Here is a 26,856-nt window from a genome sequence, read left to right on the forward strand (position 1 = left end):
TAATTTATAAAAAGCTGCATAGATTTTATAAAAAAAAAAAAAAAAAAAGATACCTCATCTACTAACATCTGCAGAATCAAAAAAGAATCTATCAAAATGAATTAGAAATTAAAGAGATATCTAATTGGCAGTCACTACTCAAGTATAGACTTACACAGTTAATTTATAAAAAGCTGCATAGATTTTATAAAAATCAATAACGTAAAATTTCCCTCAAAACCTCACAGCACTTAGAAAACTGAATGTTCTCTTACTTAGAGGATGAGGCTACCTTAAATACTATCATGGTTTCTTCTGATCCCATTTTTAAAGTAAGATTTTTATATAAATAAAGATAGGCTAATTATTTGTTTAGAATAAATTATTGAAGTGACTTAACATAAATAGTAAACATTTATTGGTGGCTCTACAATAAGATCTCTTTTAATGCTTACGACAACCCTGTGATGTATGTTTACAGACAAGGAAAACTGAGGAAGAAGAAGTAAAGAAACTTTTAAGTGGTGGTCATGATTCCAACCCAGGTAATATAATTCTAGAGCTTTTCTGCTTAACTTTTATACTTTACATTACTTTAAAAAAAAGAAAAGTTCCAAAACCACATAAAACATGTGTTATCATCTTTCAAAATATGCTTATTTTTACTTACATGTTTACTATAAAATCTTTTTAAGTAGCCAATTGACCAATGAGTTAAAACTAACAAAAAAAGAACAAGTGTAAAGTTAATCAATCTTATTTTTATTTTCATAAGTTCCAAAAATAATTACCTCCAGTTGCTCCTTCTGGGTAAAACCCTTCGTGCTTTTCCCTGAGGCATGGCCGACAAAAGTCATTACTCTAATAATTGGCTGATGCTGTGAAAGCATTTCTGCAATTTCTTGAACACTATCTCGAAATGAAGAGAAGATCATAACTCGGGTCTCATCACGTTTCTTTTCAGAAGTGTTTTCAGCTACATATATATATAAAAACTGTAATTACAACTTTTTACAAAGCATTTAGACAAGAACTAGTTCAAAAGACAAACCTGAAAGTATTATGCTAACAAATGATAATTCTTTCAAAAAAATAATTTAGCTGGATGTGGTGGCACACACCTGTAGTCCCAGCTACTTGGGAGGCTGAGATGGGGGAATCAGTTGAGCCCAGGAGTTCAAGACCAGCCTGGGCAACATAACATAGCAAGACCCAGTCTCTAATAAACAAACAAACAAATAAATAATTTCAAACACCTTGAAATTTTACTTTTTTTAAACTATATTCTCTATTAATTTTAATAATTGTAGTTTGTTATTTATCATTGGCTGTCATAAAATAAAATCCTAAACAAATCAAATATGAATTACCTGAATCACTTTTAACTAGTCCTTCAATTCAGGTATAATGGCTATCATTTCCCTTTACCTTCTAAGATAGCCAGAAGCACAGAATTATGTAGCTCCCCCTAATTTAATAAGTCTTCCCTTTCCTTTCTGTTCACTAAAGGCAATGTCTTAATCCACACCATGCATTCTGTCCTCAAATCTACTATACTTTCAAATTCTCCAAACTGCAGAATATACCCTACAGTGAATTCCAAAGCTGTTCCCAATATGTCTGTACTGGGGGGCAGGTGGGGTAGGGGGGTGGCGGACAGTAGAATGCACTAATAAGAACATGATCTTTGTGGCTGGGCACTTAATTCTCTGGGTGATTGGTGATCATGGTAGTTATTTAAGCTCTTTAAGCTTTAGTTTCTTCATATCTAATATGGATTGATGTATACATGAAACAGTAAATGTAAAGTATATAGTTTTGCACTTATAGTAATTGGTTAATTATTGCATATTGTGTGGGGTTTTTGGTTGTTTGTTTTTATTTTTGAGACAGGGTCATGTTTGGTCACCTAGGCTGGAATGCAGTGGCATCATCACGGCTCACTACAACTTCGACCTCTTGGGCTCAGGTGATCCTCCCACCTCACACTCTGAGTAGCTGGGACTACAGGCACATGCCACCATGCCCAGCTACATTTAAAATTTTTTTGTAGAGACCGGGTTTTGCCATGTTGCCCAGGCTGGTCTCGAACTCCCGGGCTCAAGAGATCTGCCCACCTCAGCTCCCCAAAGTGCTGGGATTACAGGCATGAGCCACCACATCCAGCCTCTAATGATTTTTATTATCTTAATCATCATATGTGTTCCAAGGACTGCACTAAGCATTTTATGTATGTTAACTCATTCAATCTTCACAACTCCTCTAAGGAATACATGACTTATTAAATATAAAGTTAATTTACAATACAAAAGCAAAACGTAGGACTTGAAGCAGCTGTTCTAAGTAAAATTATTCTTTTTTTTTTGGAGACGGAAGCTCGCTCCGTCACCCAGGCTGGAGTGCTGTGGCCGGATCTCAGCTCACTGCAAGCTCCGCCTCCCGGGTTCACGCCATTCTCCTGCCTCAGCCTCCCAAGTAGCTGGGACTACAGGCGCCCCCACGTCGCCCGGCTAGTTTTTTGTAGTTTTTAGTAGAGACGGGGTTTCACCGTGTTAGCCAGGATGGTCTCAATCTCCTGACCTCGTGATCCACCCGTCTCGACCTCCCAAAGTGCTGGGATTACAGGCTTGAGCCACCGCGCCCGGACAGTAAAATTATTCTAAACAAACTTCTTTTAATTCATCATTGCATCAAGCATCAAGCCTCTGTATGTGACCAGCTCCTGAATGAATTGCTGCTTTCATCACAAAACCTACATCTCCTTCAATCTGTCACAGCCTGCCTTTTTACCCTCATTCCACTAAAGCTCCTTCCAGCAAAATCATCAATAACTTCCATACTGTCAAGTTCAATGGACACTTTTTAGTTTAACACACTGTACTCTTTCCTTCTGAAATAGTCTCTTTCTTCAGCTTCTCTGACACTTTACTTGTCTAGTTTCCTCCCCAAGCTCCTTAGTGGCTTTTTTTCATCCAAACTTTGTTGATGTTCTTCAGGACTCCATTCTGCACCCTCTTCTGTCTGTCTCTAAACTGTTGTCCTGATAATCACATCTATTCCTGAAACTTTAAATATTACCTGTATGCTGATAACTTCAAAATGTATTCACATATATATAAGTATGTAAAAACAGCACCAACCATTCTTCTGAGATCCAGATTTGCTTATCTAATTTTAGGTGTCTCAAAAACATCTTAATGTGTTTGCTCTTTCTTTTGTTATTCTTTTTTTCTAATTGACAAAAGTTGTACAAATTTAAGTTGTACAATATGTTTTGAGATGTCTATATACATTATGGAATGGCTAAATCAAGCTAATTAACATACGTATTACCTCTACATTTTTCACTTTGCTCGTGTAATCATTTGCAAACATGTACACATAAATGTATATCCCAGCTAGATTCCTTTTTTCCTTTTTTTTTTTTTTTTTTTTTGAGATGGAGTCTCACTCTTGCCAGGCTAGAGTGCAGTGGCACAATCTTGGCTCACCGCAACCTCCGCCTCCCAGGTTCAAGAGATTCTCCTGCCTTAGCCTCCCGAGTAGCTGAGACTGCAGGCATGCACCACCACACTCAGCTAATTTTTGTATTTTTAGTAGAGACGGGCTTTCACCATGTTGGCCAGGATGGTCTTGATCTCGACCTCGTGATCTGGCCGCCTCGGTCTCTTACAGTGCTGGGATTACAGGCGTGAGCCACTGCACCCAGCCAATTCCCTTTTTTCTTATACCATATTTCTAATCCACCAACAAATACAATAAATAAGTTGGCTCCAATTTGAACATATATCTAGAATCTATTTCCCAGCACCTTGACCACTATTGCCTTGATGCACACCATTATTATGTGTCATCATCCAAGACTATCATAATAGTTTTCTAAGTTATCAATGTCTATGCTCCACAAAACTACCAGAGTGATCCTTAAAATGTCGTATCATTCCACTGCTACAAATACCTCTCTTTGGTTTTACAAAGCACAAATACTCAGAAATTAAAAACTAAAGTCTGATATTATCTGGATACCTTTCATCTATACCGCTTGTAGCCTCAGTCACACTAATCTAACCACATTGGTCTGTTTAATCATACCAAGCACCCTACTGCCACCTCAGGGCCTTTGAATCCGCTATTTTTACTGCTTAGAATTATCTCTCCCCCAACCTCCAAAACTCACAAGGCTTCCTCCCTTATCTCCATTATCACTTTAAATATCCCTCTACAGAGAAGCCTTCCATAACCATCCTATATAAAACAGCACTCCTCTCTAACTCTCTCTCTCTCCTAATCTACTTTACTTTAATCTTCTACTGTACTATATATTGTTTTACTGTCCACTTCCTTTATATTATCCCAAGCTAACTTATATAGTACCTTATTCTTAACATTCCCACCATCACCCTTGCCCTAACCCTTCCAAAATTTCTCAGAGCTTTTTAGTATTCATTATCTAGAGTAATTAAGAGCCCATATTCTCCATAAGAAATGTTAGAATAAACTAATAAGTTTAAGTTTTTTGTTTGTTGTTTTATTTTCGAGATTATTTATTTTGAGTTTTGCTCTTGTAGCCCAGGCTGGAGTGCAATGGCACAATCTCAGCTCACCGCAACCTTCACCTCCCAGGTTCAAGCGATTCTCCTACTTCAGCCTCCCAAGTAGCTGGGATTACAGGCATGCGCCACTATGCTTGGCTAATTTTTGTATTTTTAGTAGAGACAGGATTTCACCAAGTTGGTCAGGCTGGTCTTGAACTCCTGACCTCCCATGATCTTCAGCCTCCCAAAGTGCTGGGATTATAGGCATGAACAACCACACCCAGCCATAAGTAAAGTTTTACCTCTTGCAATAACTTTGCCTTGCCTTAAAGCTACTAAACATGACCTACCATTCCATGACTTGAAGTGTTCAATTACAACTTCTTCTAATTTCTTTAACTTTGGATGACTATAAACAAATTTTTTATTTTTATCTCCTAGAAAAAAACAAAAATATCAATTTAAAAAAAATTTTTTTCCATATTCAATTACACTGGTGTATATTAAAGTTATCTTTTCCAATGCATATGTTGGACTTTATTTTTTTTTTCTTTTAACTCATCTGTATTTGTTACAACTTTAAGCAGAATGTGACTCGAGCACTACATTTCCATCCACAAGACTTGAGTTATTTTTGAACAGCTTTATGATATGCTTAGGTAGCCTTGTAACTTTGCTCCTCCAAACAATACTTTTCTTTGGAAAATAAGCCCTGTGGAGAGTTGCTTCCATCAAGTTGCTTCAGTTTAACCTATTTCTAGAGGGCTAGTACATGCAAAATTGGCAACTACAGGGGATGAAAAGTTCAAAAAGTAGATCCTACAAGATGTAACAAATACTTTTCTAAACATCCAGGTATATAACTCAAGAACACTTCGATAACAAGATTTGGTCTACTCAGAAATCTGGCTTGATGGCTAAACACTTTAGACCACAAAGTTAACATGTTACATACATCTTACAACACACGTTACCCCAATCTGTTAAAATAAACCAATGTGAAACTAAAAAAGCATTACTAGCTCTGCTTTAGTGCCTAAGGTACCACAGCATCACTTAGAAATAGACAGAAATCTTATCTTCCCCTTAAAGTAGTTGTTGTCATGCCATACAGACTTTTTAATATTAACAAAAATAAAGAAAAACATCCTTGAAAATATATTATCAGAAGAATTGTAGAGTATTGAACAGGTAAGTCATCCCTCAGCCGGAGGTTAGTCTGCTTCTTCCATGCGTGATGTGTCGTCATCTCCTTCGAGGGGCGGCATTTCTTCAGTTACAGCTGCACTGGTATCATCAGCAGTAGGATCATCTTCATCAATACCCAGACCAAGTTTGATCATCCTGTAGATCCTGTTGGCATGTGTCTGGGGATCTTCCAGACTGAAGCCAGAAGACAGGAGTGTAGTTTTGTAAAGCAAGATGACCAGATCCTTCACAGACTTGTCGTTCTTATCAGCCTCTGCCTTTTGCCTTAAGGTCTCAATAATGGAATGGTCAGGGTTTATCTCCAGGTGTTTCTTTGCTGCCATGTAACCCATTGTTGAGTTGTCTCTTAGGGCTTGAGCTTTCATGATTCTCTCCATGTTTGCAGTCCAGCCGTATATGCTTGTGACAATACAGCATGGAGACATCACCAATCGGTTTGACACAACCACCTTTTCAACTTTTTTCTCCAGTATGTCTTTCATGATTTTGCAGAGGTTCTCAAACTTTGTTTTTTTCTCTTCCTGTTTCTTTTTTTCTTCTTCATCCTCTGGAAGTTCCAAGCCCAAGACTTTGGTGACTGACACTAATGTCTTCCCCTCAAATTCCTTTAGCTGTTGGACACAGTACTCATCAATGGGGTCGATCATATAGATCACTTCTAAGCCATGTTTCCGAAGACGTTCCACAAAGGCTGAGTTAGTTACCTGGTCCTTGGTCTCACCTGTGATATAATAGTTATGTTCCTGGTTTTCCTTCATTCTGGTGCAGTAATCCTTGAGAGAAACCATCTCATCGCCAGAGGCAGATGTGTAGTACCTTAACAGCTCTGAAAGCTTCTTCCGATTTTGTGAGTCTTCATGTATTCCAGGCTTTATGTTTTTAGAGAACTGCTCATAGAACTTCTTGTAGTTCTCTTTATCTTCCACCAGTTCAGTAAAGAGTTCTAAGCATTTTTTGACCAAATTCTTCCTGACAACTTTCAAAATTTTGCTTTGCTGCAACATCTCACGGGATATATTTAGAGGGAGATCCTCCGAGTCTACCACCCCTCTAATGAAGTTCAGATATTCAGGGATTAGCTCCTCACAGTTATCCATGATGAAAACTCTGCGTACATACAATTTGATGTTGTTCTTTTTCTTTCTGTTTTCAAACAGGTCAAAAGGAGCACATCGTGGGACAAATAGAAGGGCTCTGAATTCCAACTGTCCTTCAACTGAAAAATGCTTCACTGCCAAGTGATCTTCCCAGTCATTGGTCAAGCTCTTGTAGAATTCTCCATACTCCTCATTAGTAATATCGTCGGGATTTCTGGTCCAGATGGGCTTTGTTTTGTTGAGTTCTTCTTGATCAATGTACTTCTCCTTAATCTTCTTTTTCTTCTTCTTGTCACCATCCTTCTTTTCTTCTTCCTCATCAGAACCAACATCTTCAATTTCAGGTTTGTCTTCGGACTCTTTCTCTTCTTTTTCTTTTTCTTCTTCTTTGTCTTCTTTTTCTTCAGCCTCATCATTGCTGACTTCCTTATCACGTTCCTTCTCTACAAAAAGAGTAATGGGATATCCAATAAACTGAGAATGTTTCTTCACAATCTCCTTTATTCTTCGTTCCTCCAAGTACTCAGTTTGGTCTTCTTTCAGGTGTAGGATAACCTTTGTTCCATGACCCATAGGTTCACCTGTGTCTGTCCTCACTGTAAATGATCCCCCTGCTGAGGACTCCCAGGCGTACTGCTCATCATCGTTAAGTTTGGTGATCACAGTTACTTTCTCAGCAACCAAATAAGCAGATAAAAACCAACACCGAACTGGCCAATCATGGAGATATCTACACCAGCCTGCAAAGCTTCCATGAACGCTTTGGTCCCAGACTTGGCGATAGTACCAAGGTTATTGATCAAGTCAGCCTTGGTCATCCCAATTCCAGTATCCACGATAGTGAGGGTTCGATCTTGTTTATTTGGTATCAGATTAATATGCAGCTCTTTCCCAGAGTCTAATTTACTGGGATCTGTCAAGCTCTCATACCGGATTTTGTCCAATGCATCTGATGAACTTGAAATTAGCTCTCTCAGAAAGATCTCTTTGCTCGAATAGAAAGTATTGATAATCAATGACATCAACTGGGCGATTTCTGCCTGAAAGGCGAACGTCTCAACCTCCTCCTCCTCCATCGGTTGGTCCTAGGTCTGGGTTTCCTCAGGCATCTTGGCTAAGAGGCTGCAAACATTCCACGGCAGAGCAGCACCAAGACGCTGAAGCAACTCATGTTGGACTTTCAAAAAAAAATTTATTTATTTAAACCAGAGGTAACATCTAGGTAGCACATAAGTCTTACTGTAAAAGGAACTTTGAACTTCCATAAAAATTTCATTCTGAGAGAACCTAAACAGGAACCAGCAGCAAAGCAAAAATATATTTTAAACTATAAATCAGGTTTTGACAGTTCTGAGAATTTTCACTACCACTAACAACTACTAACATCTGTTATATGTTTAAAGTTTATCAACTTGTTTAAAGTTTAAACACTGTTTAAAGCACATAAACTTTAAACTTGTATATATTAATCTTAACTTTAAAAATGAAATAGCTACACATTTAACAGATCTGTTGCTACAAAATACAAATAATTGTAGACATTTGCATCAAAGGAGCAAAATTTCAAAATTAATTGTGATTAAGAAATACAATGCAATACATAATTTTAAAAGAAAAACCAGACCTTGTTGGATAGCAGAAACACCATCTGCTGAAGTACTACGTGTATGTGCAAACATACACTCTAGATGATTATAGAGCTTCATGAAGTCTTCATTTCGGCCAAGTTCATTTTTTGACCGTGTCATCCCTTCAGAAATTAAGAAAAGGTTTTCCAAATAAATAATAATAAAACTGATAAAATGTATTATTTATTAAAAAGAAATTAAACTTTAGCAATGCATGTAAGTTTTTCAAGTGTAAACATGAAAACCAGCAACTTTTTGCAGTTCTACATTCGTGTATGTATTAATGAATAGTTTCCTTTTCTCCAGGAATTTATTAAAAACAAAGAAACATGGCCATTTGTTAATTATTCCAGTGCTTTTTAAAATAAATCATTTTTAAGTAATTCAAACTCTTTGTCGTTTTGGTTTTTTTGAGACAGTCTCGCTCTGTTGCCCAGGCTGAAGTGCAGCAGCATAATCTTGACTCAAGGCAACCTCCGCCTCTCGGGTTCAAGTGATTCTCCTGCCTCAGCCTCCTGAGTAGCTGGGATTACAGGTGTGCACCACCACACCTGGCTAATTTTTGTATTTTTTTTTGAGACGGAGTCTCACTCTGTCCCCCCCAGGCTGGAGTGCAGTGGCCGGATTAGAAACGGGGTTTCACCATGTTGGCCAGACTGGTCTTGAACTCCTGACCTCAAGTGATCCATCCATCTCGGCTTCCCAAAGTGCTGGGATTACAGGCATAAGCCACTGTGCCCAGCCCTTCAATGTCTTTAGCCAAAATAATACATGTCATTATTTCTTTAAATAATTTGATATAATTTACCTTTAGTTCCATCCATAATTCCACAAAGGAAGAAATATAATGATCTCATTCCCATTTGCTGCAATAATTCATAACCATGATATAAACTAATACAAATAGCAAACTCTCCCTCGATTATGCCTTGTTGTATTCCCTAGAAAAACAGCATATATCAAATTTAACCAGAGAAATAAATGAACATACATGCTCCATGCCCAAGTTGTCAAGCCATAGTCAGTGTAACATTTATAATATAATCCAAGTGATCATAATAATCATTCCCTTCTACACTGCTATAACTGACTGGTTATTAAATGTCATCTTGCAGGATGTTGCTATGGAAAGGTACCAATGTATTTTTTATGTAAAATCTGCCCCTTTATTTTTTTTCTTTAATTAAACAGGAAACTTACATTTTAAAAATAAGTAAAGGAGAAAAAAATTATACTGTTTTTCTTTACAGGTAAATTAATTGGCAGTATATAGATATATTTGTTCTTTCAAAATTATATAGTAAGCATCTACTACATGTCAAGCACTGAGCTAGATACAATGGAAATGGAAAATAAGTTAGATATGGCCTATCCTCATGCATGTTACTGGCAAAAGTACAAATATTTAATCAGACTGTTTTAATGCCAACATTTAATATCAAGTTTAGGTGCCATGAAAATATCTGACACTGAGCCCCAGAAACTATTCTAAGCACATTACTTGCACAATTCACTTAATCTTAGTATCTAGCAGGTAGCTACTATTGTTATGCTCACTTTACAGATGAGGAAGCTCATACAAGCTGTAAGTAGCAGAATCACTATTTAGACCCAGGAATTTTGGCTAAGAGGCCTTGTGCTTTCAACCGCTACTCTCATGGAAAAATGAAGGACACATTCCTTTATGGAAGTACATGGTATGTGTATCTATCTGATAAGATAGTTTTTAAGGAGAGCATGGAGAACATATTCTAATTATTTTCCTTTGAGATGAAGACTACTGTTTTCTAACATTTTTAGTAGCATTTAACTTTTGAACCTAGTTTGACAGATATTTTCCTATCCATTTATTTTTTTCCAATGCATGTTAGAAACAAGAAGCTTGCTGTGATGCTTCCTTTAAACTCTGGTATTGAGAATAAGAATGTTCTATGTCTAAAATTCAGTTTCAATCTACCCTCTTATGGCCTTGCAACTTTACAAAATAAACGGACTTAAAGACAAATTCTTCATTAAAAGTTAAAAAGAAAGGTTGGGCACTGTGGCTCACATCTGTAATCTTTGGGATTACACTCTGGGAGGCCAAGACAGGCGGATCACCTGAGGTCAGGAGGTTGAGACTAGCCTGGCCAACATGGTGAAACCCTCTCTCTACTAAAAATACAAAAATTAGTCAGGCATGGTGATGCGTGCTTGTAGTCCCAGCTACTAGGGAGGCTGAGGCATGAGAGTCACTTGAACCTGAGAGACAGAGGTTACAGTGAGCCAAGGTCATGCCACTACACTCTAGCTTGGGCAATAGAGCGAGATTCTGTCTCAAAAAAAAAAAAACAGAAAGAAAGAAAGAAAAAGTTAAAAGGTAAAATTTATCTTAATTCAAATCATTACATTGTATTCTTGCCAGATTTCTTTCACACTTTTATAAACTATATAAACACTTCTGATTTTTTTTTTTTTTTTTGAGACAGGTCTAACTCTGTCACCTAGGCTAGAATGCAATGCTGAAATCACAGCTCACTGCAGCCTCGACCACCCAGCCTCAAGCAATCCTACCCTGCCTCAGGCTCCTGAGTAGGTACATACCACCACACTTGGCTATTTTTTTTTTACATTTGTAGAGACAGGATCTCACTATGTTGCCCAGGCTGGGCTTGAACTCCGGGGCTCAAGTGATCCTCCCACCTTTGCCTCCCGAAGTGTTGGGATTACAGGCATCAGCCACTGTGTTCAGCCTCATTTTCTGATGAGCTAATAGGTACTCAAAAAATCAGCACCTATGTTTTATCCTGGCTTTAGGTGAAAATTTAATCTGTCATCAAAATTTATTTAAAAATACCTACCACAATATTCGGAGATGGGTTTTTCCTAAATTGATCTCTTGCCAGAATTATCTGGTATTTTGTTAGATTTGGAATATCCCTTCTCATCAAAACATTCCTCTGAATCAAAGAATGCGCAAATGATTCCAAAATCTGCAAATTTAAAAGCAATCTAGTTTAAGCTTGCTCTAAGTCCTTTTTCAAGTACAATCATTTTCTCACATATTACAATAGGAATTATATATTCAATAAAGTTTGCCTTACAATGAATGTTTAAGTAAACTCAGCAATGATAACAATATTTAAAACTATTTGACATCTATCCCCAAATAATAACCATATAAAAATCAACATGAGCAATTATTATATACAACTATAATTTAAGAACACATTTGTTAATCTGTTTATTTCTTAACTCCTCTCTCCCTCAACCTACACACACTGTAATCTAAGCGTAAGTACCATGAAAGAAGACCTTTGATTTCTTCACTGTTACAACCTCAGTACCTAGACCAGTCTGGCACTTAGGTCCTCAGCAGATACTTGTAGAGTAGTTTGTAAAGTACTGAATAAATTGAAATGACTTGAGTATATTTAATTTTACTCACTGATTCATTTTTTTCAACAAATATTTATTAAGCATCTACTATGTAACAAGCACTGTTCTAAATGCTGGGGAGAGTGTGGCTAAGACAAATAAAGTCAATGCTCCCATATAATTTACACTCCAGGGAGGGAACCAAAGAATAAAGAAGTGAACAAAGAGAGCAAATCATTTTGATTATAACAAATGCATTTAAGAATCTAAAACATAATAATGCTGTAGAGTCTTTGAGAGGAAAGGGATCATTATTAAATAAGGTGAACAAAGACTCTCTCTTTGAGGAGAGAACATTTGAGTTTACATGTGAATGACCAGGTATGTCTACCATGTGAGGTTCTAAGGACAAAGGATTCCAGAGAGAGAAGTCAGCAAACAAAAAGGTCCTGAGGCAGAAATGAGCTTAATGGCACAAAAGGAGACCGATAGATGAAGACCTACTACAGCAGCATGTAATTGTTTAAATTTTTGCCTAATTTGTATTTTCTAAACTATGGCTAGTTTAATAAAGTATTTTTCTCCCTTCCAACTTTGTTGATCATACTGCCTAATAAGACACTCTAAAAATACCAACAAAATTAAATTACATTTGTATATGATTATAAGAATTATCATATTTACGTTATCAATGGAATGATTTTCAATTAAAAATGCACTAATATCAAAGAGACGATTACAAAAAGACCTTGCCACATCTTAACTCAATAATGCTTAGAATTTTGTTACAAATAATTTAAAAACAAAAAACAAGCTGTATTACTACAAAACGTCTCTTTAAGAAAGGCTTATTATAGATTAAGTGACAGATAACTTTTTGGTTACCTATTCCTGTAACCATCTTTAATCCATGGCAATGAAAATGTGAGAACATGTTGTTCTACCATGACACTAAGTATGAACTACAGAGAAACAATATGTTACCTCAAATTTCTCCCAGTGAAAATGACAATTGTCTAAGTAGGTCCTCAACAGCTATAATATTGACATTTGGGCCAGATAATTCTTTGTTATGGGGTTGTTGTAGGATGTTTAGCTGCTTCCTGGCCTCCACATACTAGATGCCAATTATAACTCCACATTTCACCTCTTGCCTTCCCCTTCTATCCTGGCTTTTTGTTGTTGTTGTTGTTGTTGTAAGAACCAAAAATGTGTCAAGTCATTCCCAAATGTTGCCAGGTAGGTGAAATAATTCCCAGTTGCAAAGCACTGCTGTATAAAGGATCAGGGAGGACAATAGTGAAAATGTATTTCATTACAAAGAAATCTCTGAGGACCAGGCACATGGTGGCTTACACCTGTAATCCCACACTTTGGAAGATCAAGGCAGGAGAATCACTTGAGGTCAGGAGTTCAAGACCAGCTTGGCCAACAAGGCAAAACCTCGTCTCTATTAAAAAATAGAAAAATCAGCCAGATGTGGTAGCATGCGCCTGCAATCCCAGCTACTTGGGAGGCTGAGGAGAATCGCTCGAACCGGGCAGGTGGAAGCTGCAGTGAGCCAAGCCGAATCGAACAAAAAAAAACCAAAACAAAACAAAGAAACTTCTGGCTGAATCTCAGTACATGTTTGTGTTACGGGTGTGTGCACTTTGTGAAAATTCACTGAGGTCAGGAGGTTGAGACTAGCCTGGCCAACATGGTGAAACCCTCTCTCTACTAAAAATACAAAAATTAGTCAGGCATGGTGATGCGTGCTTGTCGTCTACTTTTGCTGTTTGTGTGTATGTGTGTGCAAGTTCTATATTCCAGTTAAAAGGTTTACTTAAAAAAATACAAAACCATGTAAGGCTATCACTTGCTTTACAAATGGCCCATCTTTTGTATTTTCCTTTTCAATAATAGTTTGCTAGTAAATACAAAACACAGTGCTCATTCTAAAAATTTTAACTTCAAAGAATTTTTTCAACATATCAATTACATAAAAATAAGTATATTATCACATCCAAATCCTATTAGCTGAAATAATTAAATTACCAGTTTATTTATGAAATCCTAAATGTCATAAAAATGGCTTACCTGGATATAGGTCTTTTGGATGGCTGCGAGTTCTTCACCAAGCGGAACAATAAGCTTTTCAACTTTTCTTTCATAAGAATATGCCAAAATATCTGGAGAATCTTCAGAACGAAGCTCTATCTGCCCAATTAGCAGGTTAGTAATAACTTGTTGCACAGCCTATGCGAAATCAATTAAGTATGATTATAAATTACATTACATGTTAAAATTTTTTAGTTTAAGTCACTAACAGAAATAAAATAGCAATAAAATTTTGAAAGAAGCACCAGAAATTTATATCATTAAATACCAAAAAAGAAAGAAGACAAGCCTATAAGAAAAGTACATAAGAAGCAGCACAACAGGTGAAAAGTGCTTCCAAAACATCTTTTCCCCACACAGACCTTCAAGCAAAACATCTGAGAAATAAGAATATAGTAAATGTCCAAAAAGTTTCTCAAATGTAGTTTGGTACTTTCCAAATAGAGTCTTTATAAAGACTCAGACAAAAATTTCAGATTAGCAGTACTAAATCAATTACTGATAAATTAGTAGAATATTTTCCATTTAAATCAACATATATGATGTGAATACATTTCCATGGCTAAATTTCATGTACCCAAAGCTTATAAAGAGACTTCACTGTAAAATTAGGAAACTGGAGAAAAAACATATAATCTGTTGGTGTAAACAACTACTGTACCAGAAGACTATGATACTAACATGCGATTAACAATTAAAACGGAAAAACAAAAACAAAACAAAACAAAGAAAGGATCCTGAGAGTATCTAAAAATTAAAAGTTGTTTTGTTGTTGTTGTTTGTTTGTTTGTTTTTTTTTTGAGACGAAGTCTGGCTCTGTTACCCAGGCTGGAGCACAGTGGCACGATCTTGGCTCACTGCAATCTCTGCCTACCGGGTTCAAGTGATTCTCCTGCCTCAGCCTCCCTAGTAGCTGGGATAACAGGCGCCTGCAAGTATGCCCAGCTAATTTTTTGTATTTTTAGTAGAGACGGGGTTTCACCATGTTGGTTAGGCTGGTCTGGAACTCTTGACCTCACGATTCGCCCGCCTTGGCCTCCCAAAGTGCTGGGATTACAGGAGTGAAGCACCGTGTCTGGCTTTTTTTTTTTTTTTTTTTTTTTTTTTGAGATGGAACCTCCCTCTGTCGCCCAGGCTGGAGTGTAATGGCGCAATCTATCTTGGGTTACTGCAACCTCTGACTCTCAGGTTCAAGCAATTCTCCTGCCTCAGCCCCTCGAGTAGCTAGGACTACAGGCACACGTCACCACACCCAGCTAATGTTTGTATTTTCAGTACAGATGGGGTTTCACCACGTTGGCCTAACTGGTCTCCAACTGACCTCTGTGATCCGCCCACCTTGGCCTCCTAAAGTGCTGGGATTAAAGGTGTGAGAGCCATGGCACCCAAACAAAAATAGAAAGTCTTGTGGGTTTAGGCCAGGCAGCAGCTCACGCCTAAGGGTGTAATCTCAGGGCTGTGGGAGGCCAAGTTGCGAAGACTGCTTGAAGCCAGGAATTTGAAACCAGCCTGCGCAACACAGTGAGACCCCATATCTACAAAAAATGACAATTGCTGGCAAAGTGGCAAGCACTTGCTGGAGTATCACTTGAACTCAGGAGTTCTAGGCTATAGTGAGTGAGCTACAGTTGTCACTGCATTTCAGCCTGGGTGACAAAGCAAGACCTTGTCCCTTGTCTCCAAAAAAAAAAAAAAGAAAGCTTGGAGGGCTGAATTTCAGGAAAACAAAACAAAACAGCCTAGGGCAAGAATCATATCTTAGCATTCCCAATACCTGGCAAAGTGCCCAATACAGCACACCATAATCATAATCACTGGGGGCCTATATGTATTCAAAATCTAGACTACATTTGTGACCATTTTATAAAATTAAGCTTATTGCTTTTAATAGTTCATTCATGAAAGAAATACATGGGTAACTCCCACATGCCAGGCATTGAGTTAATGACAGAGGAGTGACCAAAATTGGCATAATCCCTATATTCGTGTAGCTGATATTTTAGTGGCGCTGAAAGACCACAAATAATCAATATGCAAAAGAATGACAGATTATCACAAATGTTAAGAAAAAAACAATAAGATAGGGAACACTGACAAGATAGCTTAGTTAAAACGGACCTTTCTGAAGGGATGGCATTTTTAAGCTGACTGAAAAACGTGAATGTTTAAACGAGGTCAGGGAGAAAACCAGAGATAGGATACAAATTTCTAAGCTCATCAAAAAAAAGGATAGAAGAAAAAAGTCTTGCAGCTTGGGAGAGTTAAAAGCTATCACTGGAAGCATGGAGCGAGATGGAAATACAGATAATCGCCCACACAGAACATCAAATCTGACAACTGTCTACACAAAAAAGCACCTTCATGAGAACCAAAAATCAAGTGAGCAATCACAGTACCTGGTATTCACTTTATATTGCTGAAAGAGGCACTGAAGAGGATAGGAAACACAATCTTTTTTTTTTTTTTTTTTTTTGAGAAGGGGGTCGCTGCGTCGCCCAGGCTGGAGTGCAGTGGCTCGATCTCAGCTCACTACAAGCTCCACCTCCCGGGTTCACGCCATTCTCCTGCCTCAGCCTCCCGAGTAGCTGAGACTACAGGTACCCACCACCACACCTGGCTAATTTTTTTATATCTTTAGTAGAGATGGGGTTTCACCGTGTTAGCCAGGACGGTCTCGATCTCCTGACTTCGTGTTCCACCTGCCTCGGCCTCCCAAAGTGCTGGGATTACAGGTGTGAACCACCGCGCCCGGCCAGGAAACATAATCTTGAATCATCGACACCACCCCTCCCTCATCCCCCAGAGGCCCTGTGGTGTGGAGAAAGAATCTAAGAACTTGGCGGAGGAAGAGTGCAGTTTCTATGAGACTGTGCCTTGAACTAAGTGTTGCTCTGTCACAGTGAAAAGGAAAACCAAGTGGAACTCAGCACTACCACAGAGGGAGCATTTAGACCAGCCCTAGCCAGAAGGGAATTCCCCATCCTAGTGGTTGGAACTTAAGTTCTGGCAAGTGCTCTGGAGACGATGAACATGGGGACACATGACCTAGTGAGACACCAGCTGGGACAGTTAAAGGAGTGCTTGCACCACCCTTCATTCAACCCCAGGCTATGCAGCTCACAAAAAACGAAAGTGACTCCTTCCTTCTGCTTGAGGAAAAAAGAGGGAAGAGTAAAGAGGACTTTGTCTTGCATCCTGGATATCAGCTCAGCCACAATAGGATAGGGCAGAGTAGTGAGGTCTCCATTCCAGACCCTAGCTCCCTGACAACTTTTCTATTCGTACCCTGGGCCAGAAGGAAACCCACTACCTTGAAGGGAAGAACCCAGTCCTAGCAAGATTCATCACTTGCTGACTAAAGAGCCCTTGGGCCCTAATAACCATCAGCTATACCCAGACAATATGTCATAGGCCTTGGGTGAGACTCTGAGACATGCCAGCTTCAGGTGAGACCCAGCACATTTCTAGCAATGATGGCTATAATGAGAGACTACTTCTGCTTGAGAAAAGCAGAAGTAAAGGAGACTTTGTCTTACACCTTAGGTACCAGCTTGGCCACAGTGGGGTAGAGCAACAAATGGGCTCCTGGGGACCTGATTCCACGCCTTAACTCTTGAACAGCATTTCTGAAACTGTCCCAGGCCAGAGGGGAACCCACTTCTCTGAAGGGTGAGTCCCAGGCCTGACAGCATTCAACACAAGCTGACTGAAGAGTCCTTAGGCCTTAAGTGAAAATCAGCAGTAGACTGGCGGTACACCCCATGGGCCTATGGTAGTGGTGGCCATGGGGAGAGGCTCCTCTGCCTGTGGAAAGAAAGAGTGAGCAGGACTTCATCTTGTGCTTTGAGTGCAAGCTTAGCTGCAGTAGTATAGAGCACAAGGTAGATTTCTAAGGTTTCTTACTCTAGTTCCTGGCTCCCAGATGGCATCTCTGGACTTGTCCAGGGCCTGGGGGAACTTGCTACCCTGAAAGAAAGGAGAGAAGCCTGGCTGGCTTCAACCCTTTCTGATTGTAGAGTCTTGAGTAAACATAGACAGCAGGCAGGTAGTGGTGACAGCAGGCCATGAGTCAGACTCAGTGCTGTGGTAGCTTCAGGTCTTACCCAGTGCAGTCCCAGTGGTCATGGCCACAGGGTGGCTTGTGTCACCACACCCCCAGCTCCAGGTAGCTTAGCACAGAGAGAGAAACTCCATTTATTTCTCTCTGAGACTCAGACAGTGCCTCTGAGTCTGCAAGAACTAAAGTGTTAACTGCACTTGGCGTGCTCCCTAATGGAAATACAGCTTAGATCACAACACACAAGTCCCTCTGAATACCTGGAAATCCTTCCCCCTAAAAAAGATGGGTACAAACAACCCCAGTCTGTGAAGACAATAAATATCTAACTCTTTATTATCCAGACACAGGTGAACATCCAAAAGCATCAAGACCATCGGGAAAATATGATCTCTCCAAATGAATTAAATCAGGTACCAGGAGATATGAGACCTTTCAGATAGTGAAATCACAATAGTTGTTTTGAGAAAACTCAAGGAAATTCAAGATAACACAGAGAACGAATTCAGAATTCTCTCAGATAAATTTAGCAAAGAGATGGAAATAATTCAAAAGAATCAAGTACAAATTCTGGAGGTGAAAAATGTTATTGACATACTCAATAATCCAACAGAGTCTCTTAATATAAGCAGAATTCATCAAGTAGAAGAAAAAAATACTGAGCCTGAAGACAGGCTATATGAAAATACACACAAGAGACAAAAAAAAAAAAATAGAAAAGAATAAAGAATGCCTGTAAGATGTGGAAAATAGCCTCAAAAAAGCAAATCTCAGAGTTATTGGCCTTAAAGAGGTGGTAGCGAGACAGATAGGGGTAGAAAGTTTATTCAGTGGGATAATAAAACTTCCCAAACCTAGAGAAAGATATCAATACTAAAGTACGAGAAGGATATAGATCACCAGGAAGATTTAACCCAAATAAATCTACCTAAAGGCATTTAATAATCAAACTCACAAAGGTCAAGGATAGAGAAGGGATCCTAAAAGCAGCAAGAGAAAAGAAACAACATACAACGGAGCTCCAATACATCTGGCAGCAGACTTTTCAGCAGAAACCTTCCTGGCCAGGAGAGAGTGGCATGATACATTTAAAGTACTGAAAGAAAAAAAAAAAAAATTTACCCTAGAATAGTATATCCAGCAAAAATACCCTTCAAATATGAGGGAAAATAAAGACTTTCCCAGATAAACAAAAGCTGAGGGGTTTCATCAACACTAGACCCTTCTTAAAAAAAAAAAAAAAAAAAGGCTACAGGGAATACTTTAAGTTCTGAAAGAAAAGAACGTTAATGAGTAATAAGAAATTATCTGAAGGTAGAAAACTCACTGGTAATGGTAAATACATAAAAAAAACACAGAATATTATAACACCGTAACTGCAGTGTGTAAACTACTCATGTCCTAAGTAAAAGGACAAAAAGATGAACTGATCAAAAATAACTAAAACATCTTTTCAAAACAAAAACAGTACAGTAAGATAAAAATACGGACAAAAAGGTAAAAAGCAAGGAGAAAAAGTTAAGGTGTAGACTTTTTATTAGTTTTCTTTTTGCTTGCTTGTTTGTTTGTATGAGCAATCAGGGTTGTCAGCAGTTTAAAATAATGGGTTACAGATATTATTTGCAAACCTCATGATAACCTAAAATCTAAAAACTTACAACAGATACACAAAAAATAAAAGCAAGACACTAAAAGGTACCACCAGAGAAAATTACCTTCACCAAAAGGGAGACAGGAAGGAAGGAAAGGAGGAAAGAAGAAAGAAAAAAACACAATACAACCAGAAAACAAACAACAAAATGGCAGGAGTAAGAGTTTACTTATCAATAAAAACATTGATTGGGAGGCTGAGGCAGGCAGATCATGAGGCCAGGAGATCGAGACCATCGTGGCGAACACGGTAAAACCCGGTCTCTACTAAAAATACAAAAAATTAGCCAGGCATGGTGGCAGGTGCCTGTTGTCCCAGCTACTCGGGAGGCTGAGGCAGGAGAATGGCATGAACCCGGGAGGCGGAGCTTGCAGTGAGCCGGGATTGCACCACTGCACTCCAGCCTGGGTGACAGAGCGAGACTCCATCTCAAAAAATTAAATAAATAAAAAAAAAAAACAAAAACACTGAACATAAACAAACTAAATTCTCCAATCAAAAGATCTAGAGTGGCTGAGCAGATGATAAAATGAGACACAATGATCTGTTGCCTATAAGAAACACACTTCACCTACAAAGATACCAACAGACTGAAAATAAAGGGATGGAAAAAAGTATTCCATGCCAACAGAAACCAAAAAAGAGCAGAAGTAGCAATACTTACATCAGACAAAATAGATTTCAAGACAAAAACCGTAAGAAAGGAGAAAGGAGATAATTATATAATGATAAAGGGGTCACTTCAGCAAGAGGATATAACAGATTTAAATATATATGCACCCAACACTGGAGTACCCAGATGCATAAAACAAACACTAGAGCCTAAAGAGAGACATAGACCTCAATACAATAATAGCTGCAGACTTCACACCCCACTTTCAACATTGGACAGATCTTCCAGACAGAAAATCCACAAAGGAACATCAGACTTAATCTGCACTACAGACCAAATGGACCTAATACTTACAGAACATTTCCTCAACAGCTGCAGAATATATATTTTTCCCCTCAGCACTTGGATCATTCTCAAGAACAAACCATATATATGTTAGATCATAAAACAAGTCTTAAAACATCTGAAAACAATGAAATAATATCAAGCATCTTCTCTAACCACAATGGAACAAAACTAGAAATCAAACAAAATAACAAGAGGAATTCTGGAAACTATACAAACACATGGAAATCAAACAATACACTCCCAAATGACCAGTGGGTCAATGAAGAAATTAAGAAGGAAATTTAAAAATTTCTTGAAACCAGATGACAATAGAAACACAACATATTAAAACCTACAGAAGACAATGAAACTAGTTCTGAGGGACAAGTTTATAGCTATTAAGTGTCTATATCAAAAAAGAAAAACTTCAAATAAAAAACTTAATGGTTTATCTTAAAGAAGTAGAAAAGCAGCCGGGCACGGTGGGTGGCTCAAGCCTGTAATCCCAGCACTTTGGGAGGCCGAGACGGGCGGATCACGAGGTCAGGAGATCGAGACCATCCTGGCTAACACGGTTAAACCCCATCTCTACTAAAAAAATACAAAAAACTAGCCGCACGAGGTGGCGGGCGCCTGCAGTCCCAGCTACTCGGGAAGCTGAGGCAGGAGAATGGCGTAAATCCGGGAGGGCGAGCTTGCAGTGAGCTGAGATCCGGCCGTTGCACTCCAGCCTGGGCGACAGAGCGAGACTCCGTCTCAAAAAAAAAAAAGAAGTAGAAAAGCAAGAACAAACCAAACCCAAAATTAGTAGAAGAAAATAAATACTAAAAATCAGAGCAGAAATAAATGAATTTGAAATGAAGAAAACAACACACACACACAAAAAAATCAATGAAACAAAATGTTAGTTTTTTGGAAAACAAAAAACAAAATTGACAAAACTTTAGCCAGACTAACGATTAAAAAATAAAAAAAAGGAGAAGACCCAAATAAAATCAGAGACGAAAAAGGACACATTATAATCTATACCACAGAAACTCAAAGGACCATCAGTGGCTACTATGAGCAACTATATGCCAATAAATTGGAAAACTCAGAAGAAATGAATAAACTCCTAGAAACATACAACCTACCAAGATTGAACCATGAAGAAATCCAAAATCTGAACAAACAAAATAGATGAAGAGGTAATACTTCCAAACTCATTATACAAGACTAGAGTATTACCCTGACACCAAAACTAGACAAAGACACATCAAAAAGAGAAAAATACAGGCCAATATTCCAGATGAATATTGATGCAAAAATCATCAACAAACCATATTGCACAATATGATTAAAAAAAAATTCATTATGACCAAGTGGGATTTATACCAGGGATGCAAGGATAGTTCAACATACAAAAATCAGTCAATGTGATACATCATACCAACAAAATGAAGGACAAAAAGCATATCATCATTTCAATTGATGCTGAAAAATATTTGATAAAATTCAACATCCCTTCATGATAAAAACTCTCAAAAAATTGAGGGTAGAAGGAACATATTTCAACATAATAAAAGTAATATATGACAAATTCATAGCTAGTATCATACCGAATGGGGAAAAACTGGAAGTCTTTTCTCTATAATCTTCAACAGGACAAAGATGTCCAGTTTCAACACTGTTATGCAACATAGTACTGGACGTCCTAGCTAGAGCAATCAGACAAGAGAAAGAAATAAAGGGCAACCAAATTGAAAAGGAAGAAGTCAAATTATCCTTGCTTGCAGATATATGATCTTATATTTGGAAAAACCTAAAGACTCCATCAAAAAAACTATTAAAACTAATAAGAAAATTCAGCAAAGTTGCAGGATACAAAATCAAAAAACAAAAATCAATAGCATTTCTACATGCCAACAGTGAACAATCTGAAAAAGAAATCAAGAAAGTGAGTCCATTTACAATAGCCACAAATAAAACAAAATGCCTAAGAATAAACTTACCCAAAGAAGTGACAGAGCTCTACAATGAAAACTAAGAAACATTGATTCAAGAAATTGAAGAGCACACAAGAAAAGGGAAAGATACTCTGTGTTCACGGATTGGAACAATCAATACTGTTAAAATGTCCATACTACCCAAAGCAATCTACAGATTCAGTGTAATCTCTCTCTCTCTCTTTCTCTCTCTTGTTATCTCTATCAAAATCCCAATGACATTCTTCACAGAAATAGGAAAAACAGTCCTAAAATGTATATGGAGGCCAAGTGTGATAGCTCATGCTTGTAATCCTGGCACTTTGGAGGCTGAGGCGGGCGGAGTGCTTGAGCCCAGGAGTTTGAGAACAGCCTGGGTAACATGGCAAAACCCGATCTTTACAGAAAAAAGCAAAAAAAATTAGCCAGGCATGGTGTTGCGGGCCTGCAGTCCCAGCTACATGGGAGGCTGAGGCAGGAGGATTGATTAAGCCTAGAGGTTGAGGCTGCAGTGAATCATGACTGTGCCACTGCACTCCAGCCTGGGCTACAGAATGAGACCCTGTCTCAAAAGCAAATAAATAGTCAGAATATATAAGGAGCTCAAGTAATTCTATAGTAAAAAGTTTAATAATCTGAAAAATGGGCAAGGTATCTGAATAGACTTTTCTTCAAAAGAAGACATACAAATGGCACAGCTATATGAAAAGGTGTTCAATATGACTGATCATCAGAGAAACGCAAATCAAAACTACACCCCATTTTGTGTAGTTTTGATATAAAAGGAGATATCCCCTCACCCCATTTAAAATGGCTTTTATCAAGAAGACATGCAATAACAAATGCTGGTGAGGATATGGAGAAAAGGGAAGCCTCATACACTGCTGGTGGGAATGTAAATTAGTATGATCACTATGGAGAACAGTTTGGAGGTTCCTCAGAGAACTAAAAATAGAGCGACCATGTGATCCAGCAATCCCACTGCTTGGTATATACCCAAAAGAAAGAAAATCAGTATATCAAAGAGATATTTGCACTCCCATGTTCACTGCAGCATGATTCACAATAGCTAAGATTTGGGAGCAACCTAAGTGTCCATCAACATGCGAATGTTTGGATAAATAAACTGTGGTACATGCATACAATGGAGTAATACTCAGCCATTTAAAAAAAAAAATGAGATACTGTCATTTTGCAACAACATAGATGAACTGGAGATCATTATGTTAAGTAAAATAAGCCAGGCACAAAAAGACAACTTCACATGTTCTAACTTTTTAGTGGGAGCTAAAAATTAAAGTAATTGAACTCATAGAGATAGACAGTAGAAGGATGGTTACAGAGGCTGGGAAGGGTAGTGGGGGAGGTGGGTAGGAGGGGGGATCCTATGTTAATGTGTACAAAAAAACAGAATAAATAAGATCTAATATTTGATAGCACAATAGGGTGACTATAGTCAATAATAAGTGTACATTTTAAAACAACGAAAAGAGTATAACTGGATTGTTTGTAACAAAAAGGATACATGCTTAAGGTGATGGATATCCCATTACTCTGATGTGATTATTATGCATCGCAGGCCTGTATCAAAATATCTCACATATACCATAAATATATATACCTACTATGTACCCATAAAAATAAAAACATTTTTTTAAAAAAGGCTGTCACAGAATGTATCCAATAAAATCCTTACTCAATATGGAAGACCGTTCAGAGAGACTAAAATCAGAATGTTATAGGACAGGTCTCAAAATCTGCATTTTTACCACTCTTCAATAAAGGAAACCAGAATTTCCCAGAGAAATGGTTGATTCCATGGCTGGACCAAAAAGATATTAAAGGAGCATAATGTATCTTATGATGTCAGAAAGTTACAGAAGCATTAAAAAAAAAAAAAAAGGTGGCAAGGTGTGGTGGCTCATGCTTATAATCCCAGCACTTTGGGAGGCTGATACAGGTGGATCACTTGAGCCCAGGAGTTTGAGACCAGCAGTTCTAGACCAGCTTGGGCAACACTGGGAGACTCTGTGTCTACAAAAGATACAAAAATTTGCTGGGTGTGGTAGCAGCACGCACCTGTAGTCCCAGCTCCTCAGGAGGTTGACATGGGAGAATCACCTGAACCTGAGAAATGTAGCTGTAGTAAGTATTATTGTGCACTGCCCACCAGCCTGGAGAACTCAGTGAGACCCTATCTAAAAAAAAAAAAAAAAAAAATTGCATGTCTAAAGGACACAGGAGCTTGAAGGAGGTCCTAATGGCCAAAGCTGGAACAATCTTAACAAAATTGACAAAATAGTATTGGACTGTGGCCCATAGAAGGAAAAAAGCTCTTTATTGCAGAAGAATTCAAATTAATGAATGTAAAAGAGAGAAAGAATGATTAGGCAAATACCACAACAATAATTGCTGCAAGCCAAGAACCAACATCGGATGCTAAAAAAGGATTATTTACATAGTCTCAAAGTATTTCCCCCACAAGATAGTTATTAATTACAAAGGGAGTAACACTAATTTTACAACGAAGAAACCAAGAAGACATCATCTTAACCAAGTCAAGATTAACAATACAAGTCAAAAGGCATGGCCGGGCGTGGTGGCTCAAGCCTGTAATCCCAGCACTTTGGGAGGCCGAGGCGGGCGGATCACGAGGTCAGGAGATGGAGACCATCCTGGCTAACACGGTGAAACCCCGTCTCTACTAAAAATACAAAAAGTTAGCCGGGCGAGGTGGTGGCGCCTGTAGTCCCAGCTACTCGGGAGGGTGAGGCGCGAGAATGGCGGGAACCCAGGAGGCGGAGCTTGCAATGAGCTGAGATCGCGCCACTCACTCCAACCTGGGTGACAGAGCAAGGCTCCGTCTCAAAAAAAAAAAAACAAGTAAAAAGGCAAACCAACGTCATGTATTCCCTGATAGGATATGCTGAGAAAGGTACAGCATCACTTCTGGATTATTGTTAGCAAATGCGTAACGCCACCACATCATGAGAAAACATCAGACTAACCCAAATTGAGGGATATTCTACAAAAGACCTGGCACCTACTCTTCAAAAGCATCAAGGCCATGGAAAACAAGGAAAAAGAGGAACCGTGCGGGCGCAGTGGCTCACACCTGTAATCACAACACTTTGGGAGGCCGGGGCGGGTGGATCTCGAGGTCAGAAGTTCGAGACCAGCCCGGCCAACATAGTGAAACCTCATCTCTACTAAAAATACAAAAAATTATCCAGGCGTGGTGGCAGGCGCCTGTAATCCCAGCTACCCGGGAGAGGCTGAGGCAGGAGAATTGCTTGAACCCGGGAGGTGGAGGTTGCAGTGAGCTGAGATCATGCCATTGCACTCCAGCTCAGGCAACGGTGTGAGACTTCGTCTCAAAAAAAAAAAAAGAAAAGAAAAGAAAAAAGAGGAACCATCACAGATTAGAAGGGACTAATAAGCCATGACAACACAATGTGAGATCACAGCAGAAAAGTACATCAGTGGGAAAACTGGCAAAATTCAGACAAGATCTGCAGATTAGTTACTGGTATACCAATGCTAATTTTCTGGCTTTGATAATTTTATTATCATTATATGATATGTTAACATTAGGGGAAGATGGGAGAGGACCAAAAAAAGACTTCAATTTCTGCAATTTTTCTGGAAATCTAAAGTTATTTCAAAATAAAACTTTAAAAAACTGAAAACGGTAACAACTTTTAAAAATCATTTTACTATTTAAAAATATCTGCATTTTTAACAGGTTTTAGGGATTCTTATGCACACTGAAGTCTGAAAACTACTAATTTAATGAAACTCCTGGGCTCGGCCTAGTGGCTCACACCTGTAATCCCAGCACTTTGGGAGGCTGAGGCGGGCGGATCACCTGAGGTCTGGAGTTGGAGACCAGCTGGCCAACATGGTGAAATCCCGTGTCTACTAAGAGTGAAGGGAAAGGGGAAGGGGAAAGGACCGGGGAGGGGGAGCGGGGAGGAGAACGGAGCAGAACGGAGGGGAGGGGATGAGAGGGGAGAGGGGAGAGGAGGGGAGTCCTACAACCACTGAAAAAAAGCTAGGCAGGTTGCAGGAAATGTTGTAGTTCTCATGTCAAACTAGATAAATACTACAATGGAAAACTGATCTGGCCCCATACGATTTGGATTATTCATTTATTTATGTATTTATTTATTTATTTATGTTTGAGAAGGAGCCTCGCTCTGTCCCCCGGGCTGGTGTACAGTGGCTCGATCTCTGCTCACTGCAAGCTCTGCCTCCCAGGTTCACGCCATTCTCCTGCCTCAGCCTCCTGAGTAGCTGGGACTACAGGTGCCCGCCACCACGCCCGGCTAATTTTTTG

At 38.7% G+C, this 26,856-nt stretch overlaps 2 protein-coding genes across 2 annotated transcripts in view; both read right to left on the bottom strand.

Moving 5' to 3' along the window:
- The window catches only part of FANCM (Fanconi anemia, complementation group M), a 74,132-nt gene that overhangs the window by 41,522 nt on the left and 5,754 nt on the right, over positions 1-26,856 (bottom strand). The window contains exons 4-9 of the mRNA XM_011947070.1: positions 13,885-14,043; positions 11,289-11,420; positions 9,257-9,389; positions 8,445-8,570; positions 4,865-4,951; positions 771-955 (exon numbers count right to left, since the gene is read on the bottom strand). Coding sequence (XP_011802460.1) covers positions 771-955; positions 4,865-4,951; positions 8,445-8,570; positions 9,257-9,389; positions 11,289-11,420; positions 13,885-14,043 — 822 coding nt within the window. The remainder of the gene's footprint in view (positions 1-770; positions 956-4,864; positions 4,952-8,444; positions 8,571-9,256; positions 9,390-11,288; positions 11,421-13,884; positions 14,044-26,856) is intronic.
- On the bottom strand, positions 5,055-7,983 carry LOC105515285 (heat shock protein HSP 90-alpha-like). Its single transcript, XM_011947069.1, is given in 3 exon segments — positions 5,055-7,512; positions 7,515-7,556; positions 7,701-7,983. Coding segments are annotated over 3 exon segments (2,022 nt in total). The 5' UTR covers positions 7,897-7,983; the 3' UTR covers positions 5,055-5,728.

This window comes from Colobus angolensis, unplaced genomic scaffold (assembly GCF_000951035.1).
Source record: "Colobus angolensis palliatus isolate OR3802 unplaced genomic scaffold, Cang.pa_1.0 Scaffold258, whole genome shotgun sequence".
NCBI lineage: Eukaryota > Metazoa > Chordata > Mammalia > Primates > Cercopithecidae > Colobus > Colobus angolensis.